The sequence below is a fragment of the Trachurus trachurus genome, assembly GCF_905171665.1.
Source record: "Trachurus trachurus genome assembly, chromosome: 6".
Classification (NCBI taxonomy): domain Eukaryota; kingdom Metazoa; phylum Chordata; class Actinopteri; order Carangiformes; family Carangidae; genus Trachurus; species Trachurus trachurus.
In genome coordinates, this window is record NC_139897.1 from 24,489,998 (window position 1) to 24,513,586 (window position 23,589).

The 23,589-nt window shown below is 42.8% G+C and overlaps 1 protein-coding gene across 1 annotated transcript in view; it reads right to left on the reverse strand.

The window, feature by feature from the left end:
• Positions 1 to 393: 393 nt before the first annotated feature.
• Positions 394 to 23,589, reverse strand: part of mical3a (microtubule associated monooxygenase, calponin and LIM domain containing 3a) — a 77,895-nt gene continuing 54,699 nt past the window's right edge. Inside the window, exons 38-47 of the mRNA XM_083974241.1 lie at positions 21,675 to 23,049; positions 20,686 to 20,780; positions 20,013 to 20,198; positions 18,832 to 18,882; positions 18,024 to 18,131; positions 16,959 to 17,052; positions 10,890 to 10,961; positions 5,914 to 6,013; positions 3,999 to 4,072; positions 394 to 2,811 (exon numbers count right to left, since the gene is read on the reverse strand). Of these exons, the coding sequence (XP_083830367.1) occupies positions 2,627 to 2,811; positions 3,999 to 4,072; positions 5,914 to 6,013; positions 10,890 to 10,961; positions 16,959 to 17,052; positions 18,024 to 18,131; positions 18,832 to 18,882; positions 20,013 to 20,198; positions 20,686 to 20,780; positions 21,675 to 23,049 (2,340 nt within the window). The 3' untranslated portion in view covers positions 394 to 2,626. The remainder of the gene's footprint in view (positions 2,812 to 3,998; positions 4,073 to 5,913; positions 6,014 to 10,889; positions 10,962 to 16,958; positions 17,053 to 18,023; positions 18,132 to 18,831; positions 18,883 to 20,012; positions 20,199 to 20,685; positions 20,781 to 21,674; positions 23,050 to 23,589) is intronic.

Genomic DNA, 23,589 nt, shown 5'->3' on the forward strand with positions numbered 1-23,589 from the left:
CAGCACCGCTAACTTTATATTGTAAACATTTTCATCCCTCCATTTGTTTTCTAAGACTGGCATGTGCGTCTGTAATTTGAGGAGAAAGCGCAAAAAAAACTTTGTTATTGACTGTGGATTTTATTTTGTCAACTATCTATCCTCCTATTAGTCACACACACAGAGTTTTACACTTTAAAGTGATAGCTCGTTAATTTGTCACTTTCTTGTTGTCTAAAGTAAATTCCACTTCTACACGAAATTGCTGGACTACTAATATTTGTGTTAGCACCAGTTTTCAATATTAGGTTTATCCACAATAACCATTAAAAGTGTAGGGACATTTCCATACCTGTGTGTATAATGAAGAAAAATATTTTCATGCAATCAAAAAGTAATGCTGTAGCAATGCGAAACATTTAAAAGAACAACTGCATTGTTTTATTGCCATTTTCAGCATACATCCAACACCCCTATGCATTTTTAGCTACATGAAGCATTTACATTATGAGTCATGTGTCAACAGAACAGTTTAAAAATTAGGATTCATTTTTTTTGTACATATAATACAGTTTGCACACATGTTAATAAATATCAATACAATCATGTCAAACTTATCACACACCATCTAAAACAACAACCCTTAAAATTATGTAACTTTTTGTTTTATTTACAGCTCATACCAAGTCATAAATATAGCCTCTAGTGTTTCTGTGCTGTAAAACAGTGACCACTTGGATTATGTTTTGTTTTTTTACAGTTGTCAAAAAGGCTATTAGATTTAACTGCCCACCAGATAAACCACAATGTTGCTGTCTGATACAAGCTGCTCATAAAGCACACTGCATTTCCTCAGAGCCCCAGTTTAAAAGCCTCTTTGTTTTCTTGGGGACTTCCTGTATAAAATTATCTTAAAAGAAAAAAAAAGAAAAAAGAAAAAAAATCAAAACTCTTGAGTTCCAGTGGGATACACAGATGTGACTACCTCAAAAAACAAGTAAACTCAGAAAAAATAAAATATAAATATTGAGAAAGAAAATGAAAAAAGGCATCTTGTTCAAGGGTGAAGGATTAACACTGCCATATACTGGATCTAAGTGATGTGTAGCGTGTTGGTTCTTGTGGTGTACGAACTCCTTGCATATCCACCAAGAGACAACAGTCCTGTGGCACAAAACGAGCGATGTGAGCTACGCTGATTTCCCCATTGACGACAACGAAAACCAGAATAATTGATGATAGTAACTTCACAATGTTAACACGTATGGTAGAAACGTCTTTGAACCTGAAAAGACAGTTTTTAGTTTTTTTTTCCTCTCCCAAGATGAATCCTTTTACAACAGTTGGTTCAGCTCGCTACTGTTTTACCAAAGTGTAGGAAGCAAGTATTTGTAAACAGTAACGGTCAGTGTGATATACAGTGAGCGGCATCTCACAGAGAGGCCCATCATCGTCGAGTCGAGTCATGTCAAGTGCTTAAATGCTCTTATATATATAGTATATAAGTCTGTACTCTATGTCTAGCTATTAAAGACAATGTAAAAGATTTTTTCTATGTGCCTGCAGCCTTCATTCCTGACATGCAATGGCTTATGGTTGCATGGGAGTTATGCACAAGTGCAACATAATGAGATTCTGGGCACTCTCCTGTGAATGCACAACAACAACAGAAAAGCATCTGTTAGAAGCAAACAAAAATAATAAATACATTTAAAAAAAAACATGGCCATATTTAATGGGTTTTTTGTGTCGACTCACTAAACACTGTGGGGCAAAAAAAAAAAACGAAAGAAAGAGAAAGAAAACAGCCTTTCATAGTGTTTGTGGTTCATTAGGATACGGAAGTCTATCGCTGTATAGAAAGGCAGCTTCAGCAGAGGATGTCCTTCCTATCATCAAGACCGGAGAGATTGAGCCTAAAGACACATTGCTCCGGCTTTTTTGTATGCACACACACACGCACACACACACATACAGTATACCTCTGTAGCAGTCCTTGTTTTTTTTCTCTTAAGAAAAGAGATCACCTTCATCCGCTGAAAATGTGACACAACTATACACAAAAAACACACAATTCTTTACAATTCCTTTACATCAGCAGGACCAAAACTGCATTCTTCCCTTTAGATAATCAAGAGTGAAAAAAAAAGTCTGTCAACATTCTCCCAAAGTCACTCCCCACAACCCTCCCAACCCCACCACCCCTCCTCTCCTCCTCCTGCTGGAGAGGATCCACTTCAAGGCTGTGATGATGATAAAGTTGCGAATGTGCTCGCCTCTCCGCCCACAGAGTGAGAGCGCAAGCAAAAAAAACTGCAGAGTGATTAACTAGAACTGCCTTTGGGCAGAGGATATGTAAACGTTGCAGGCTGCCTCAGTGTCAGAGGCAGCTGTAGTTGTAGTGTGTGTGTGTGTGTGTGTGTAAGAGTGTGTGTGGTGGGGGGAAATCTTTACACATTCACTGCTGCAGGTGTTGACAGTTTTCTACCGACTCTGCCTGTGGCATTCGGCAAGACTGTTCTGATCACAAATGGCCACGCAGAGCGGCGGCGGCGGCGGAGGAAGAGGAGGAGGAGGAGGAGGACGCCAATCACGAGTCGCGCGCTTTTCCGCTAAACCTGATGAGGAATCATTTCACGGCTCCTTTTCAGGCCCAGTTGAGGTTGAAGCCCTTGGAGAGCATGACGGACTCCAGGTCCTTGTCTTCCTCCTTCTCCCGGAGCCTCTGCTCCTCCAGCAGCGCCACCAGAGCGTCGCGCTGCTCCACCACCTCCAACATCTCGTTCAGGATCTGCTTCTCCTGAGCGAGCTCCTTCTCTGGCTTCAGGTGGTCTAATGGAGGCAAAGAAAAATAAAATGAGGAATTAAAAAATAGATAGGTCCTATGGCACAAAGTAGGGATGTCATGATTATACATTTTCTTGGAGAAATAATCACGGTGTTAGGATTATTACGATTATTATGCATTCATGAATTTCACAACACTATGAACGTGTAAAATCAAATATAGTCAAAATATAACTACATTACTCATTGTTTACACAAAATATTTCAAGTATCTATTAATTATAAAATAACAATTATTAATATATGACCACTTCTTAAAGCAGATATCAGCTTCACGGCCGTTTCGGCTAATGCTGCGTTCAAGGCAGGCTTTTGAAACCGTAAGTTACAGCTTCAAGTCACAACTACGACTTGGTAGCGTTCCAGGTAACCCGTAGCTCGTGTTTTCACCATCCTGTTGTCTGTGAAAGTTCCCTATAACGGCCACTCGTAACTTCCGACCCGTGAACTCGTACCAGATCGAACTGGTATGACTTCACAGGAAGGAAAAACACAAAGTACGAGTTTCTTTGAACGCACCATGAGTTAGCAGCCCCCGCCCTTGTCAGGCATCAATTGGTCCTCGTGCTACGTCACCACATTCACGCGCATCCCTTGGCTGCACACACAGCCCTTCATGCCGTTCTCTCTCCTCATTGGATAACACTTGTATCCCACAAGGAAAATTTTCTCCTCGGGTTACAGCAGAGCAGAGTGACGGAGAGACTCGTGTTTAGGCTGAAATACTTCATGTAAGTGATTGCTGACGGAAAATAGGACTATTTAGGACTTATATTAACAAAAACATTCCACTGATATCTGCTTTAACCCCCAGGGGAAGTGTTGGAAATATTCAGGTCATAAATTGTCATCTATACCAAATGTTTGCGTTTATTTTAATCGTTTTTTGTTTTGTTTTGCTATTTTTTAAATAAAAAATGACAGGCTAACATTTAAATTCCTCCCAATTCAATGTTACGTTAGTTAAATGGACCAGTATCTGTGCATTTACCTTTATTTTGGTGCACATCTGCCGATAAGGTTCCAACATCATCTTTTTGTAAAAGTAACGGTATTTAGGAATCTTTACGATTAATTAATTGTGGCGTTTAATACCACGATTAACTGTGAAAACAAGTAATCGTGACATCCCTAGTACAAAGGTATTATCTTATCAACATTCAGAAACGTACCTTCCACAGCCATTCGTTCCCTGAGTTCCTGCTGCAGTCGGCTCTGTCGGTCCTCCAGCTCCAGCTCTCTGGCACTTTGGGACAGAAGCAAAGAAATAAGACTTTCACTGATCAATTACAGCTCAAAATATTCTTGTTTTTTTTAAGCAGCATCTTCATTTATCTGTGCAGGGTTTTAAAAAAAATATATTAGCTGTTCCAAAAGAAGATAAAATTCATCTAACAAACCTTCAGTGACTGTTACATTCTGACAAGTGGTTAGATTATTCAGTCTTATCTCATTATCAAAGACTTTTCCCTTGCAAGTAGGACCTCATATTATCATCAATATTATTGTTTTGCCAAAATAATTTTGACTGATTGTGGCCAACAACCGTTTTAAACTAATGATGTCATATTAATAAATAATCATAACACAAGCAAATTAGTATTTGAAACATCATGAGTGGATTCGGCAGTAGCTCATAATTGTCTTTTACTTAATGAAATAATTTCACATTATTACATCATCTCCAATTTATCACATTAACAGTTTTCATTAAACAGTAACATCCAGGCTCAAGGGATGAATATGTTGTTTGTTGGTCTGCTGCTCCTAAAGTTTACTCAGAGTGAAACATCATGAAGTATATCCACATGGAAAGTGACAGTTTGACACAACAAACTATCACGTTCCTCAGAGATAATTCCTACTGACTCAACAACCCCGGGAAAAACTTTCCACTTTCCCAGCACTTGTGTCAATAACTGTATGTGCCCATCAGCCACAGCTACTCTATGAGGACAATGTGACAACTGGTTAAACTTGCTGTCTGTGGATCCACTGAAAAACTTTATTAACACTGGCAACCTCTCATATCACAGTTTGAAAACTTACAGTCTATTCCACTAGGTTTATCTTTTATGACATGTCCTGTGGCGGATGATAATGTGTACGTGAGTAATTATTATAGAGCTGGGCATTCATGGATAAATGAGCTTTTTATTTAGTCTCAAAATGTCTTTACTTTGAATTCAATTTTGCGATGGAAAAGGGGGGGAGGTACTTGTGTGCAATTTGAGTCGCATATTAAAGCAGATATCAGCTTCACGGCCGTTTCGGCTAATGCTGCGTTCAAGGCAGGCTTTTGAAACCGTAAGTTACAGCTTCAAGTCACAACTACGACTTGGTAGCGTTCCAGGTAACCCGTAGCTCGTGTTTTTACCATCCTGTTGTCTGTGAAAGTTCCCTATAACGGCCACTCGTAACTTCCGACCCGTGAACTCGTACCAGATCGAACTGGTATGACTTCACAGGAAGGAAAAACACAAAGTACGAGTTTCTTTGAACGCACCATGAGTTAGCAGCCCCCGCCCTTGTCAGGCATCAATTGGTCCTCGTGCTACGTCACCACATTCACGCGCATCCCTTGGCTGCACACACAGCCCTTCATGCCGTTCTCTCTCCTCATTGGATAACACTTGTATCCCACAAGGAAAATTTTCTCCTCGGGTTACAGCAGAGCAGAGTGACGGAGAGACTCGTGTTTAGGCTGAAATACTTCATGTAAGTGATTGCTGACGGAAAATAGGACTATTTAGGACTTATATTAACAAAAACATTCCACTGATATCTGCTTTAAGTAAAAGTTAATCAAAGTGGGGAAAAAAGTATGTTATCACCTTTATTATTTTTTGTTTTTTGTGCACAGTCACATGCACATGCATGCAGGCGATGGAACTGACACCTGATTCTCAGTTGGCAATAATGCATGAACATACACAGCAGTGATGGAGGTAAACATGGATGTAAAAACTTTTAAGAAAAATCTGCTTGCAAATGAGGTAAACCAAATATTTTGGGATGCAATACAAAATGCAAACATAACTCTCTCTTTGCACCACTGACTCATCAACAACCAGGCAGCGTACTTACAATATCATGAGTTCGGACTCGTAGCGGACCAGGGCATTTTTCTCCTGCACCAACTTGAACCACTCTTGCATTAGCTTAGGATCGTCCTTCTTGCCCATGCCTGGAGGAAAGGAAAGGAAGCACAGGGCGTCACAACGGATCCACTGGGAGACGGTGACAGTGATGTCACAAAGACAAGGACTGACACAGGCAGTGCAATGACAGCCAAGCCAGGATGTCCTCACTGAGGGATGGTGAGGTGGAAGGATGGACTCGACACCATACTTAAAAGATGGCGCACAGAAGATGGCGTGGAGCTACTTGGTTTCAACTTTGGCAAAGGTGCGTTAAAAACACACACACATATACACACCCACACCCACACGGCCCCCACGCACGCACACCACCAACACGTTACCCGTTGTTGCAAAGTTGAGAGTTTGTGTTACCCAGGTTGGGACTGTTGTCAGACGTAGCTGCTCCGTTAGAGAGCAACTACCTCCTCCTATCAGTTATTTTTCAGAGTGGGTGAGTAGTGGAAAACAAACACACCAAGTTCTCCAAGTTGTTAAAAGAGAAGAAAACCCAAGGACCTATAAACATTCTCCGCCCCTGCCCACATACTGACCCACCGGCACAAAACAAAATCCCTTTAGACCCCGAATCATGCTGAGCGGCTTTAGGGAAGAAAAACAAAACAAAAACCAAAAAAAAAACAACACAAAAAAATATTCTGCTGCCTTCTTATTTTCAATTACAAGATCAAATGTTCATGGGATGACTTGTCATTAAGACCAATAGTGAAGTTTGCACTCCTCTATTACAGTAAGTCTGCCAAGTTGAGTGCTGCCTCATCGGCTTCATGCAGTTTGTGCAGTTTTCCTGATCAGCACAATCAGTCGCAGCAGAGAACAGCTGCACGCTTCTCCTGCAGTCCCACAGTGTGCAGAGAAGAAGACCGGTCTATGTGTGGCATGCTCAGTAAGGGCTAGGGCGGCTGCTGCTGCTGCTGCTGCTGCTGCTGCTGCTGGGGCGATGCATCCTTTCATTTATCTGACTGCAGCAGGTGGAGCCAAGCAGTTTCAATGATGCACCAAAAGGCAAAAAAAGAAAAAAACCCTCAATGTAGCATGACATACTTAGCTGGGGAAGAGGAGGCTCTTGCAAAACGAAAAGGAAAAACATTGTACACACATAAATTGCATGGTTGTGGTCTTGGGGGTTGGCTTTCGCTAATGAACAGACAAGGGACACAGAGAGAGAAAGAGGCAAAGCTGGAGAAGAGCAGCTCACACTAGAGAGGAATACAAAATGTAGGAACAAAGGAGGAATTACAAAAGCGAGGCTGAGTTTTCAGACCTATCCTACAATGGATGTGTTTTTTTTTTCTTCTCTCTTATAGTATTTCAACCTGTTCCACCAGCACCAACCCTCAGCTCAAGGCTCCAAACACAAAAGGAGAGAAGAGCCGCCGGTACAACACAAAAACCACAATAAAAAGGGAACAAAATCCAGCTCGCACACAAAAACACAGGCAGTTTTTTTTTTCTTCACGCATTACAAAGCTCAGGTAAAAAAAAAAAAAAAAGTCCATTGACAGGTGTTAAGAAGACACGGGAACAAACCAGATGAACCATTCATTTTTAAGAGTTGCCTTGTGTTAAGTACTGAATATTTATAACGAATCATCACACCATGCAAGTTTCTCACTCCTGGATCCACAAACCTGCCCGCGAGCTAGCCACGTCTCAGGTGTTCACACGGCTTAGTTTTACCATTTTATAATGAGACTTTTATTCAAGGGAAAAAGGAGCAGAGTCCTTAAAAATTAAAAAAAAAAAAAAAAGTGGGTGGCGGGTTGGTACTACAAACAACTACATAATGAAGCTTAACAATTCATTTTAGCCAAACAGAAAACAGAGCACATGCTGTTGATTAAAAAACACACGACAGCAGAGTAGTTTCCCCTTCAAGTGGATGTCGATCCTTTCTCTACCTCCATTTCCTGAGACACCTCACCGATACAATTCAATTAGAATATTAGCTTGATTAACAACTACAACAAAGAGTTGAATCATCAGTATGAATTCCTGTGTTGCTAGGTTGTAATTAACCATTTGCCCCCCTGCACGGTATTGGCCAATCATACCTTGGCAACCATTACTAGGCATGGAAGCTGTGTTTCCAGATAAACCCACCCAATCATCATAACATTAGACAATTTCTCTATTTTTTCCGTCTTTGAGAAGTTTTATTTTTTTATTTTTCCACCAAGTATTTTGAATAATTTAGCTTTAAACATTAAACGTCTTCATTTATATGGACAGCTCTGACGGGTCTTTGATCACAGAGCTATGTCCAAATAATAATTGAATGAGAAAATGAGTTTTCCAATTCAGTCAGAGTCGCAAATAAACGAATATGACGTTGGGTTTCGACAGTCATCACTTATCAGCTGCTGCGCGTCAAGCTGAGCCTACTGAACTCGGTGCCCTGTCAGTCTCAATCACACTGCTCCGAGCAGCGGAGGCGTTGCTTGTTTGAAATGCAGCCAAACTTTTTTGACGTGTGAAAACCACCCAAATGGTAGAAAAAGTACTTTAAATGATCCTGGCACAAACAGAGTAAAAATAGCCCAAAAGTCAATGTCATAACCTAAGTGCATAATTTGTGTGGTTATAGGTTAGATAACCCCCCCAAAATACCTGTTCAGGCCCAGAACAGCCACCATATTGAGTTTAGTATATACAGTTGTGCTCAAAAGTTTACATACCCTGTTAGAATTTATGAAATACTGGCTACATTTCAGAAAATATAATTGATAATGCAACAAAACTTTAGTTAGTGGCTGGATGAAGCCATTTATTATCACACTGTGTTTGATCTTTTTGAATCCTAATGATAAGTACAACCACCAAAATGGCCGTGATCAAAAGTTTACATACTCTCAAAGTTTTACCCTGATAATATAGACACAGATTGACACAGACAGGTTTAAATGGCTACTCAGGGTAACTTGATTGCTTGTAATTAGTGTCTTTGTATAAAAAGTCATTGAGATTCTGGGCTCTTGACAAACACCTGCACATTTCATCCACAGACATTTAAGTCTAGACTTAAGACCTTCCTTTATGACAGGGCTTTTAGTTAGGGCTGGTTCAGGTAGCTCTGAACCATTTTATAGCTACGCTGCTATAGGCTTAGACTGCTGGGGACACATCTGGATACACAGAGCCCTCTCCTCTCCTCCTCTCTCCTCCTCTCCTCTCCTCTCTCCTCCTCTCTCCTCCTCTCCTCTCCTCTCCTCTCCTCTCCTCTCCTCTCCTCTCCTCTCCTCTCCTCTCCTCTCCTCTCCTCTCCTCTCCTCTCCTCCTCTCCTCTCCTCTCTCCTCTCCTCTCCTCTCTCCTCCTCTCCTCTCCTCTCCTCTCTCCTCCTCTCCTCTCCTCTCTCCTCCTCTCCTCTCCTCTCTCCTCCTCTCCTCTCCTCTCCTCTCCTCTCCTCTCTCCTCCTCTCCTCTCCTCTCCTCTCCTCTCCTCTCCTCTCCTCTCCTCTCCTCTCCTCTCCTCTCCTCTCCTCCCCTCTCCTCTCCTCTCCTCTCCTCCCCTCTCCTCCCCTCCTCTCCTCTCCTCTCCTCAGTATATTTTTGAACTGTCATTTTCTGTTGTACTTTGTAGTTTGGCCTTGGTGTCTCGCACTCTCTCTGTGTTTCCGCAGATCCACCGGAGCTCCATCTCTCTGCACCAGCCGCCGCCTGCATCGCCCCCCTCCCACCCCTTCCCCTGCTGTTAGACCGGCCTCCCCTCCCTTCCCATGGACCAGTCTGCCACCCAGTCCTCCCATCGAGCTGACCGGCTCTCCCCCCCCCCCCCCCCACTAGAGACTGCCCTCATCAACCCCTGCTAACATTTCCATATTCCGCACATTCTGTGACAAACTGTAAACTGTTTTCTTGTCTGTAACAACATCTATTGCACGTCTGTCCGTCCTGGGTGAGGGATCCCTCCTCTGTTGCTCACCCTGAGGTTTCTCCTGTTTTTCCCTGTTAAAAGGGTTTCCATGGAGTTTTTCCTCAGTCGATGTGAGGGTCTAAGGACAGAGGATGTTGCTACGATGCCATGTAAAGCCCTTTGAGACAAACTGTTTGTAAAAACGGGCTATACAAATAAAATTGCCTTGCCTTGCCTTGCCTTGCTGCACTGACTTTGCTGGATTCTGAGCTGTGGGGAAAGCAAAATAACTGTCAAAAGTCCTGAGAGAGGAGGTTGTTCAACTTTATAAAACAGAAAAATTAGATTAAAAAAAAGATATCCAGAGATTTGAGAAAGCCAATCAGCAGTGTTCAAGCTCTCATAAAAGTGGAAATTGAGGAGTTCTGTTGATACCGAGCCACCGTCTGGTACCATCAAACATCTGTTGGTTAGACTCTCTGATTATCTTCTTTTTTTTTAAATGATTGTGTTATTTTGGGATGTCTAAACAGTTTAATTTGAATCCTATTAAAAATAAGAGAAATCTGTTTTGCCTGATCACTCATGTTTTGGTACACAGTTACAAAATCTTCCAGGGTATGTAAACTTATGAGCACAACTGTAAGAGTTTATAGGAACAATAGCAGCTCTATTTGGCTAGAAGAGATTACTAAAGTGAAGCAATTTTAGCCGGAGTGTAAGATAAAATATATCTGTGTACTGCCATGGTAAAACAAGAACAAAATAAATGACCAGCTGACCAATGACTGTAGCAGCATTTCTCCTCATGATAAATAAAACACTTGAATATTGAGTTTTGGGGACGATTGTGGAGGAGGGGGGGAAAACTACTGAGCCTGGTCACACACACATAAAACAGTGAGGACAGGAGGAGGGGGAGAGCAGGGGCTGAGGTAGGGGAGGGGGGGGTCGGGGGGGGTGAAGTCTGGACCCGGGTTCTGGAAGTCCTTACGGTTGCCGTGGTAACCCGCCACAACCGTCAGCGGAGGCGGCGAGGGTTACGTTACCTTCAGGGGAACAGCAGGGGCAGAAGGAGAGGGGTCGGCTTCGGCGTGGTGGCATCCCCACATAGGGCTCAACTTCCACAAGACAGAGGGGGAAGAAAGAGTGTGAGGGAGCGAGGCAGACGGGCGCAGTGGTGGGCGAAGGAGAGAGAGAGAAAAAGAGAAAGAAAGAGAGAGAGAGGGAGAGAAAATGGTGGAAATAATACAGAGGAGGGAGAGCACGAGAGGTGCCGGAGAGAAGAGATAGAGGTTAGAGGACACGGGGTGTGGGAGGAAGGTGAAAAGAGAGGTGTGAGGAGGAAAGAACATTGAGGAGAAAATCAAAAGAGGGCAGGAGCACTGTGATAGGGAGAAGACAAATCACCTATAGAGAGAGAAAGAGAGGAGGAGGAGGAGGAGTGGGGTGGGGGGAGAGATCGTCTGCGTGGTGGTGTGAGGGATGGAGAGAAGAAGGGGGGTAAAAATAGGAGACGGAAACAAGCGCAGACAGAAAACCTGGAGCACAGAGAGGGAAAATGATGCTCCTGTTTGATCTGCACTTCTTCAGATTATCTTCAATTAGACGACAGCACCGGTCCGTCCGTCCGTCCGTCCGTGTGCGCCGCGCGACGCGTTGTGTTGTGTTTTTTCAGTCATGTGCCCACAGTGTTTATGACAGTTTATTAAAAAGACTTTCATCCCATTATAAAAGCCATTACTGATCGCCGGCAAATACATCTCTCCTCTTCAGCAGCAGAGATAATTGCTTCTGCTTTAAAAGATGTTTCGGCCTCTCTTTGTAAACATTACTCCAACATGTGTGCGACCACCCAATTTGCTCAATTTGTTTCCAGTGTGGTGACTTTTGAAGTGTACTGGAGCTGCATCTGAAGTGCAAATTGGAACTTTTGCTAATATGCAACCCGCAAAACAGATTTTCTTTAAAAAAAAAAAAATAAAGGAAAAAAAGAAGAAAAGTGATAGATAAAGGATATTACTGTTTTTAAAAAAAATGCCCCAAATTGTTAAATAAAAAAAAAGAATAAATAACTCAAAACTGGGGGAAACGAGAGACCTCGGGCATAATATTGGAGGTAACTAAGGGAGACAGATCTTTGATATAAACAAACACACAAATAAATTATGCATCATTACATGACACAAATCAGAGGGTCTCAGGTTGCAGGATGAAGGAGCTGCAAGAGTATAATACAGGAAAATTACAACAAGGGACTATCACAGAGGAAAAAAAACAAAAAACAAAACAAACCAAACCCAAAAAAAAGAAAAGAAAATGTGCAGTTTAGAATATCTGTTTTGGATCGGAGACCTCATGAAAATTTTATAACTCCACCAAATCATGCAAATGTGGTTATGAGATGCATCGTTAGCGCTCAGTGCTAAATAAATCCGTAATTGTATGATGATCACTCGAGTGGTGGATGAGAATTAAAAAGGACATTTACATAAGAAGCAGCGGTTTCAGAGAACAGATATACTAAGCCTGAGTTAAATGTCGGCGCCCCCCCGCAGGGATCAAAGTCAACCGCGCTGACAAAGCAACTGTGAACCTTCCTTACAATCTGGTATTGAGCCCAAACTCTGTGGTTCCTTCCTCCTCATCCCTGGATCAAGCCAGACAAAGACTGATTACTACAAGCTCCCAGAAAAGGAGAAGTCCCTGTGCAGACAGACACACACCGCATCCATTTTAGAAACAACTCTGAATTCGAGCTGACGAAACCTCATCATCACGCCCCTTGGTCAGACAGTTAAGGTTAAATTATTCATCGTTATGTCAAAACTCCACGCAATCTCCCGCCTGATGAGTGACGACAACAACAACAACCAGCAGGACAAAACCAACAGAGAAGCACAGGCCGTGGTCAAATATGTAGAAATGCACCTTTTTCTCCTTCCTGTTCAGAAACCTCCTTTAAAAAAAATAAAAAAAATAAAAATCACAGCAGACAGAAGCAGAAAAGATGCATCCCACTCATATTTAAACAAGACCACAAAGTCTACAAGGAAAAACAACATGTACCACAGGACGTCTCCCCCAGACAGGGTGGACACTGTTACTGCTGACTCAGCACACTTTAGACGAAGCAGGGTCAAGGGTTGCAACATTGCCTATTAGGACATACAGTACTACTCACACAAACACACACACACACACACACACACACAAACTCGGGGAATAACGCAACTGAGCAGGTATGAGGAAGTCAAGGGAGCTGTTGCTGGGACTAAAGGACAGAACTACAGCAGCACAGAGCTACGAGCCAGGCCAGCAGTTTAGTACGAGTCAGTCCGCCGGAGCAGGTTATACAATACTTTCATGTAGAGGCTGTAACACGTGCCTCTTGTGTGATAAAGGAGTATTTCGTCAATTTTTTTGTACAATAAAAATGCATTTTAGCATTACTGTAAAAACAAAAAAGAAGAAAAACAGCATCACCACGTGAGGTGAAAGGTTTGGTAACTGTTTCGATGAACAGATCAACATTGTCTTTATTTTTTTTGGAGGGGCAGAATTTGGCTTTATCATGACAGTTGCAGAGAGAGAAAGAGAAACTGGGGAGTGAGGTAGAAAAAGAGAAAGAGGGAGAGAGAGGGAGAGAGACATGCAGCAAAGGAGCCTCGGGCCAGAAACAAACCTGGGCCAGTGGTTAGACCTCAGCCTCAGTGGTGAGCACTCCAACACCAACTGAGCTAACAGGATGCCCCCGTCTCAAAATACTTTGACTTTCTGACCCTATTTTCTTTCCCTCACCAAAGTTACAAATCCTGTCCAGTAAATAGTACATTTTCTAGAGAGGTCGGGAACTTTAGTCTTGGGTATCAGTGGATTTCTGGCAACTGTTTTGTATTTTCTGACCCAAAATGAACTACATGTTCAGGACAGGAATGAAGCTCTATATCTTTATATACATGGATTTGTCCTTTTCATGTGGTTCCTCCTCATCCCTGGATCAAGCCAGCCTCTGTTTTCTTATTTCATATCTTTTACTAATATAAATGCTGCTAGTACTCTGTCCTCTCCTATATTTATGCAGGTTGCTATCTGTTTTCTTATTGTTGTAACTGCTGCTAATACTATGTTTCTCCATACTTACTGTATGCAGGTAGCTTCCTATTGTTATCTTTTTGTATGGTATGTCTGTCCGTCTTTTAATGTGAGGACTACGGATGGAAATTAGCGTTGAGCTAAATCCGGCATATTTACATGACGTGATGTCGCATCACAAATTGTACATTAGTATGCACTGTCCTGTTCAAATAAACAATAAATGAAAAATAAATGAAAAATTTCTTGATAATGAAAATATATAAAACCATAATTCTCATGATTATGGTTGATAAACAGTGTATTTAATTTGTAAATTAATTGCATAGTATAAATATGCAATATATAAAGATATATAAAGAATTTCCATTAAGGGAGCAGTCTGTAATGGTGAACGTCAGGATTCACTGTTCTACTTTTTATTTAGCTGTTTAATTGATCCTCAGCACAGTGACATTGTGTCTCTGCAACAACGCTGCAGTTTGTATTGTAAAGTCTGCACGTTGAGGAATGACAAATAAAAGCTACTCATTAATTCCTTCATTCATCATTCATAAGTTTATAGAGATCAAAGTCGATCTTAAGAGGATAGCATGAGGCCAAGTGTCTGATCTTTGTTTGATGTAAAGAGTGTCTGAACTAAAAAAATAAAAATAAAAAAAAAAACCCCAGTGAGGGTGGAGGGATTGAGGGGGAAGGGGAGGAAGAAGAGAGAAGGAGGCTAATAGGAGCAGAAAGTATTGCAATGAGGCTAAAAGCCAGCCAGCCAGCCAGCCAGTCAAGGGGCACAAAGCTCAGGTACTAAAATAAATAAATAAAATTAAACAAATAAATAAATAAACAAAAAAAGGGAGGGGTGGGGGCAGATTGGGTTAGCCATCAGGTTAGTTTTAAAGCGACAGATTTGAAATACATACCGCCCAGATGCAAGTCCAGGATTTCACTGTAATTAGAATCTCCCCAATAGTCTACAATGACAGGGATATATTAGAGATAGGAGTTATTTTTCACGGCCCCAAACTGGGCACACAAACACACACACATACACACGCAGACACAAAATTCTCCAGCAAGTCATGCATGTTCTTGCAAAACACACACACACACACACAGACACACACAGACACACACACTGCAGCAACACTCAGAACAAAGAGAGTCCATCGGTACTCACCACCACAGTGCATAATGCAGTCAAAATGTGGCTTGTATGACATTTGCAATACATGATGGCATTGTCCAAATGAATAAAGATACTGCTACATAGATTTGCTGTATTGCTGTGCATTACATTTTATTTCACACACACAAAAAGCCTCTTGAGCTGCGTTGTGTGCTGACACTTGTGCGGTAAATGATATTTGCTCGCTTGTTTTGCTCGTGTGCGTTTGATTTTGACAGTTTTGAAGTTACAGTTTGCTCAAACGACAGGAGAAGATTTAATTTCATCCAGTTGCGTACCATCCAATCCATGTGCAACCATGTTCAATTACAATAATGTAATGATCCAATACTTGGTTATTTCTGCCTGAGAGAGCGGCTGAGTGTTAAGCGAGATCTTTGAGTACAAAATGATGAAGTCAGTATGGATTGTGGTTATTCACCATAATAATAATAAAAAAAGGGATAATAGATGAGATCTCAGCAAATATCTGTATCGAGTCACTCAGCCACAGCAAACACTAGCAGAAAGTAATCTAATAACGAAAGTTGTCAGCCTGCAAGCCAATTTCAATTTTGATCGTTTCCATTCTGATTGCATTTGTACAATAATATGATCAGAGTCTCGATCAGAGTACGTAAAAACTCTCCTCATTGAGAGGCAAAGTGAAAGAGGACAAACACATCCAGAATGAGCACAAACAAATCTATGTCGGGGACACACGTTCTCCTGATCGGCATGCAGCTCGGACTGATGATGGCAGACATGTCGTGGACGAACAGAGACCAACATGTTCAGAGATGGAGAACTGTTGCAGTGTGTCACCACAGATGGAGCCTACATAACAGTGTCACATGTCATTAAGAAAAGAAAAAAAAAAAGAAAAAAAAGGGGGGGGGGAAACTACAGTAAATCTAATACCTGATCTTCTTTTGTGCTGTTTGGGTAATGTATAAGTACCTTTATACAATCCTTTAAGAGAGTAGAGTAGTAAACAAGTTAAACAGGATAAAACAAACTCAAACACTTGAGTGGAGGGAAAATAAGTCGTTATTTTGTTGATCGGTAAAACGGCCTGATTTAAAATGTTCAATTCACATGACTGTGCATTTGCATGATAACATTTTTACCTGTATATCATAATGTTACAATCAGCATCAAGTAAATTAGGATGGAAGACACCGTCAGCACTACGGAGGATGACCTGAGAACCTCTCTGCATACACTCACATCACTTTAATGACGTGTTATTGCTACGCTGAACTATTCATGCTTCACATGCGTAGAAAACTGCACCAAATAATGAACCCTGCTGCTCGCTATTAAATAATGTATTCTTCACCTCAGAAGTATATTGTCTGTGATAGTCCCCTGTCAAGGCCAATTTGGGTTTATTACTTTGGCGAAACGATCGTGTCTTTCTGCACACAAATCTGCGGGATGAAGCGCAGCTGAATAATTGGTAAACGCGGGAGGTGATTTCGGCGCGGCCTGAATGATCGCAAAGGGACAGTTTTTCCAGTGATAATGCAGTTCTGCGTTACATCATCCTAATTATCGATATTACAATTATTCCCTTCGGAGCTCTAGAAAGACTGAACTCATATAACATAGAAGATAAAGCCTGGTCTCACAGAGTCAACACTGACACAAAAACAAATTTTAATTGCCAAACGTACAGTAAATCACTTGTAAAATGTTAATAATAGAGTGTTATGATATCTATTGCACCATTTAGTTGATTGGATATGAATTCTATGTCTATCTGTAGCAGTATCATTAACGTTCCACAACACACGGGACCAGAGTGATATATACATTTATATTTAAATGTATGAGGGTGTAAGTAACAAGTCGTTACCTGCTTCTCCTCTCAGAGCCTTCTCCACAGCTACGCCTCGTTCCTCCAGCTGCCTCTGCTTCTCCTCCACCTGCTCCAACTGTCTCTGGATAATCTGAGCAGACAGACAGGGGCCGGGAGAGGGTCGTGTTGATATTGAAATGCACAAAAATGCACAAAAAACACACAGTGGCACAAGCACATTATAAAACAACTCGAGGTGCTCTGGCAGAACAATAACATCCAGCGCTAATTACACATGATTCTGTCCCCAAACGTTCAAACGGGAGGCAGCTGCAGAGGTTACCTCTTACACGCCATTGACGACGAACAGTTTACTCTCATTAAAAACTAAAAGCCTTGAGGCGCGGACGGAGAACAGCTAATTAGAGCTGTATCAAGTTAAAAAAAAAGGCCCGCTCTGATTGGCATTTAAAAAATAAATACAATTAGAATTCATATTTTCACCAAAATCCTCTTCATCTTTGGTCCAGACCCACAATCTCACTAGTTTCTAGCAATGGCAGAGAAAAGGGATGGATGCAGCCTTTTAAGACTTTTGAGTGTGTTTTGCATCGGTCCTCACTCTGCATTCAACTCTGGTAGGCAGCATAAGGGCAGCTAACATGAAGAAGTGAATGCAGTACATATGTTGTTAATGACTATCTCTTAGAGGACAGGGTCACAGAGTTCAACAGGTGTAGATGAGCTGAAGTGATGCTGCAGCCTCAGAGATGCTGTGTGCACACTAGCGCTTTGATGGATTAGATCAGAGAGACTTTGATGACAAGTGGATAAACATGTACAGGGGGCAGAATGAACTGCTGCTAGCAGCAATACAAGGTGAAAAGAAGATATCATCTGGGTTTGGCAAATAAAAAGAAGCAAGATGTATCACTCCATGGGAAGAGACAGCCATCAGGCAATCAATCATGAAAATCAATTAGAGTAAATGGCAGCAACATTAATGCAGTCTGTATTGTTGCCTCATTCACTCTGTTTTGTCCCAGATGATCCATTTGAAAGCACTATAAAAAGAGATGATTGTATGTTTTAACAATGACTGGCTGCCTTCGGTCCAGGTACCTGAGCTCTGTGCAGCCTCTTGAGTTCCTCCTGCTTGGCTTGTCGTCGCGCAGCTTTCTGGACTCTTCTTGTCAGCTTGGCGTTCAGCTCTTCCTCCGTGTAGGTTTTCTGGCAGAACCACAAAAACATGGGTTAAAAAGCACATCTCGGCCACGAGCTGCCAAGATGGCTCCACAGGGCCCCGGCCCTTCAGACAAACTGAACAGGTAGAGGAGGGGGGAGACTGATTAGATCCACTGGGAGGTGAGGATCTGCATCAACTAGCACAATGTACACTACCTTCACTGAATATTTACATTTTTCTCTAAGCCTACTAATTGTAATCTCAAGGTTTGGTAACATAAACAACACTTTGATAGGAAATACAGTATGTGCATAAGCAGGGATGGTTCCCCTCTCAGTTGACTTGTGCGGACACAAAAAGCTGGCATAAATAAGGGGAGCAAGAGTTCTGAAGGAAAATGTGTCATTCCAGTAGGCAGACCGGAGCAGAAGCAGTGCCACAGTGACAGAGAGGCGAGTTAATAATTGTACCAGTCAGACAGGAGCAGCCCCCCGATATGAAGAGATGCTGAGGTGTCATTGTGACCAAGAAAAGGGTGGGAGTCATGTTTTTAACAGAGTGGGAGATCCAGCAGTGAGTGAGGGAGTGAATGAGATGGGCGCTGCATCCAGAGAGGCCGGTTAGTTTGAGGTTTAGATGCGCATAAGGTGTTATGACAGTAAACTGAAGCATGTGCAGGAGGGAGGGGGGGTTGGGGGTGGGGCTGGAGGAGGGGGTTATCAATGGGAATGTATGTAATACTACCTTTGTGGCGTATGATCTCTTGAACGCCAGTGCGTGAGGAACATAAACAGACTTGGGGAAGACGAAAACATAAAAAAAAGGGGAGGAAACAAACATGATACAGATGATATGATTAAATGGGTTAATGATTGAGGTTAAATTGGTCAAAATAAAACAAACAAACAAACAAACAAAAGTAATATTTAGCAGGTATGATCAAAACAGGCAATGTTAATATCCCACACCAAAAAAAAACAGACAAAACAAAAACCTGACAGGGTGCAGTGACATCACGAACATCTACTGTATGTTCATTAAAATTAGTCAAATGGAGCTAACGACTAAACTAAATCACAAATCACATTATGAGGAGCTGATATGACACACAAAACCAAGGGATTTACTGTAGAGAGCTGTCTTAACAGAGAGATGGAAGAAAGGTCTCTATTAAAACACACTCAGAGCTGGAGAGAGCTAATACTAAACTAGAGACTAGTCTACTTCCTCTGAGCTTTCACTGAATGACACACACGGCCTGGCAGGCATGATGCAGCTCTAATCTCCCGTGACCGTAACTGAACAAAGTCCAAACTCAGACCGATATTCATGAAGAGTAATAAAAATGTTCAATTCATTCTTCACACGTGTCGTCAAGACGAAGAAAACAAAAATGGGAGAGTGTTTTCCATTGGTTAATGGATTCATGCCTCTGGCCCCTGAGCTCCACTGTATCTATCTAAACCACCAGGTACACACACACAGAGACTGAGCGGCGGCGGAGACAAGGATGTTGAATTTCAGCCATAAGCATAATGAATACAAATGAATTCAAATAAAAGAGCTTGTATAAGAAACAGGCCTTGTGCCTCCAGCATATTTAATGAATCCGGTCTTGGAGAATTCACTCATTTAGCAAATTTTGATAATACGTATGATTATGATGTACATTTAATGTGTCATACTGCTGTGCAGAAAATGTGTTTTTAAACCATGACTCGGGCACACGATTTGTTCTTCGGGGCAGAAAAAGTTTAAACACTGTTTTATTCCAATTTCCCTTAAAAATGAATAAATTACTTTTATTACAAATTAATTCCAGGCCGGCCTAAAAGGCCAGAGGCGAGCCATGTACGCTATGTGAAGTGTTCATATGTTTGTTTTGAAATTCAACATCCTTTCACCGCCGCCGCCTCGCAATATACCTCCTCATTGTCTTTCTCCTTTTCTCGATCAACCTCTTTTTCCCGCTCTCTTTCTTTACGCCTCTCTTTCACCCTCCTTTTCTCCTTTAAATCCCTCCTCCTCTCCTTTTCCAGCCTCTCCTCCTTCTCCTTTATTACGGCTTCCTTCTGCATGCCTGACACTAGGTCAAAGATGTCCGTGTGCCGCTGGGAAGAAATTATTTAAATGTGAAAGTGGGTTTTCAGAGGAAACAAACATAGAAACAGCTGCAGTGGGTTGTTGCCGTCGTCGTCGTCGTCTGGCCTCCCAGAGCCCCCGTCTGCAAAAATGCTGTTTCACTCACTGTTGTCTGGAAACACAGCTACACAGGCACGTCAGCCACGGTTAGATGTCAGGCACAGTAAATGCGCTTATGGTGCTCTGCTTTACACCTAAGTGGGTGAATACATCAGCTGCTATTGCTGCTTGTGAGCTATTTTCAAACTGGGGGAAAAAAAAAAAAAATGACAGCGTACTTGTCTGATTCTGCTGATAAATATGAAGTGAAAATAGCTGGAGTTTGCTGACGGGCCCAGTTTAAGCTCCACTGATTGTCAGCAGATGCTTTCCGGACTAAAATGTCTTAAATGAGCCGAGTCAACTCGAGCTGGTCTAAACATGAGACGTGTCTGAGTTGCATCTGTTGCTACTCACATCTGCCTTCGACTTCTGAGACGACCTCTCCAGAACGTCGTCGCAGGACAGGTCCGAGTCCTCGGAGAAGCTCAAGTTTCTGCGTGATTTCAGGTCTGCAACGTCCAATAGGCAAAGGGGTTAATTAAAGTTGATTCCCACGCACCATTACTATGTAATTAATTGTGTTTTGTTTTAATTTGATTTTCTATATGTAATTTTAAAATGTAAGTGATGCATGTTAGTATGTGGTTGTAGGCAAGATCAATCAATACTAGGTTGTTGAATGGTACTGTACAGTAATATTGCTGTAGGGATGGGGCTCTGTTGGAGCGAGGAGGGGGGTTTCTATTATTTCTATTCACTCATGCTTCTGAAATTATGTACTTTGTATTCTCAGGTTTATTTATATAGCACATTCAACACAAAGCAGAGATTGATCCCGAAGTGCTTTAAAGCAAAATGAAGAATACAAACCAGCAACAAAAGAAAATGAATGTAATAGAAAATGAAATTATGAATTATAAGATGTTATGATTGGATGTGTATACTCTCTGTTTATGAATAAAAAGACTTGGAGCAATAAAAAAAAAAAAAAAGTTGATTCTCACAAAACATTCCCCCCGCTGTTCAAGAGAGCGATATAAAAAACCATTCATACCCACCGCAATACAGCTGTACAACTCCTCCGTCCTCTATCTATCTATCTATCTATCTATCTATCTATCTATCTATCTATCTATCTATCTATCTATCTATCTATCTATCTATCTATCTATGTAATCATGCAGTCAGCTGATGTTCAGTTGATCCATGTGTACTGTAATTCTGTGCATTAAAAAAAATATTTGCACTATAATTTGTACTATTATGTGCTAATATAATATCTATCTATCTATCTATCTATCTATCTATCTATCTATCTATCTATCTATCTATCTATCTATCTATCTATCTATCTATCTATCTATCTATCATTCATTCACAAATCTCTGGAGCACTTCTCTCACCTGATGATCTCCCGGGAGGCGGCGACCTCTTCTTCCCAGAGTCCTGAGTGGTGGAGCTGGAGGACGGCGTGCTCGGACACGACTTGTCCTCCTTCTTCTTCTTGTCCTTCTTGTACCCCGAGAACACGGCCTTCCACAACGACTTGTGTTTGGGCGGCGTCTCGTCCGAGCCGGAGACCCTGCTGCTGCTGCCGTCGTTCTTGGCCTTTTTCTCCTTCTTGTTCTTGCGCGGCGAGAAGAGGGAACTGCGTTTCTTGCTCTTGCCGGCGGAGGAGCCGTCGGACGAGGCCACCGAGCTGTCCAGGCTCTTGTTGCTGCTGAAGAAGCGCTCCGGGATCGTCTCCGCCTTCTTGGACTCCAGGGCTTTCACGGCCGACATCTTCGGAGACACGGACGACTTCTTGCTCTTCCCCGCTCCGTCCGGGCTCACGGTCCAGGCCACTTTCGGCGAGGCGCCCTTCTCCATCTCGGATTCTTTCATCTTGTTCAGCTGCTTGGCCATGGCGTCCTTCAGCACCTGGCTCTTGATGGACTTTTCTCTAGCCCTCATTCTCTCCTCGGCGATCTCTTTGGCCTCTGGGGAGAACTGAGTCGCCCTTTGCGCCTTGGAGGCCTGACCGCCTTGGATGTTGGGCTTCCCGTTCTCCATCGCCAGCGCCAGATGCAGAGGAGGTCGTTCCCTGCCGGGCTTACTGGTGGGCGGAGTGTAATACCTGTTCACGCTCGTCTCCGGCGTCCGCTCGTCGTACGTCTCCTCCACGTCGTCGGCGAAGGGGATCTCCTCCACCGTCTCCACGAACGACTTCCTGAGCCCCTCCGCCCGAGGCTTCGTCTTCTTCTCCCGCATGACGACGACCGCCGGAGTAGTCGCCGCTTCCGGCTCCGCCTGCGGCGACGGGAGCTTCCTGGGAGCGGGTTTGGGCGCGGACGCCGGGCTCAGCTGGGCCGACCTCGGCGTGGGAACGGGAGTCTTGGTCTGAACGGGAGTCTTGGTCCTGGCTGGCTCTTTGGCACGCTCGGGTGGAGTCTTCTCCGTCCCGTTGCTCCAGGACACCTGATGTCTCTGCTGCCTGAGCACGGCCGGAGACTGGTTAGCGGGCACGGGCGGCGGCGGGCTGGACGGCGGGGTGAGCATAGCCGAGTCGGACATGTTGTAGCTGTCGCTGTTTGCGGTCTGGCTGGTGGCCAGGCTGCCGTTCAGCCCCAGGCCCGAGCTGCTGCTGAGGTCTCTCTTATCCGAGCCGTTACTCTTGGGCTCCGCGGGCGCGGCGATGGGGGTGATGACCTGACCCTCCAGAGTGATGTTGAGTCTGCGGATGACGGCTCGGCCGGCGAAGGCGGGCTTCTGCTCCTCAGGCGCCTCGGGAGCCTTCACCTTGAATGAATGAATGAATGTATTTATTTAAAACAGGGACAATGCACAAAAAACATTAATCTTGTAAAACAAGAAGAGACTCTTTATGCAGGTTATAGCAACAATTGCTCATTTCCGCCTGTAGTCCCTGGGCAGGTAAAGTGGGAGCAGATACAATATTAAAAATCATTGAAATAGGACATAAGTGACATAATGACCATAATATTTAAAAAATTGACAGAATGCACTAATAAAAGCAGGGAACAGGAGCGCCAAATCATGAAGTGCACAATATGGGATTAACAGCACATACACTCTCTCTTACTCTCATCACACATTCAAACACAAACACAAACACATACAATACACAGATAACAATCCAACTATCCCCATCCTCCTCTAATAACCACTCTCATAGCCAGACACATACACACACTCACATATCACTCAACAATGTGTGCAAACTTGCTTCCTCAGTAACCAGCGCTTTGACAAGCATGAGAATGTGTGAGGATTTGTACATAGAATAAGTTCTGTGGGAAGGAGATTCCACTGACTCAT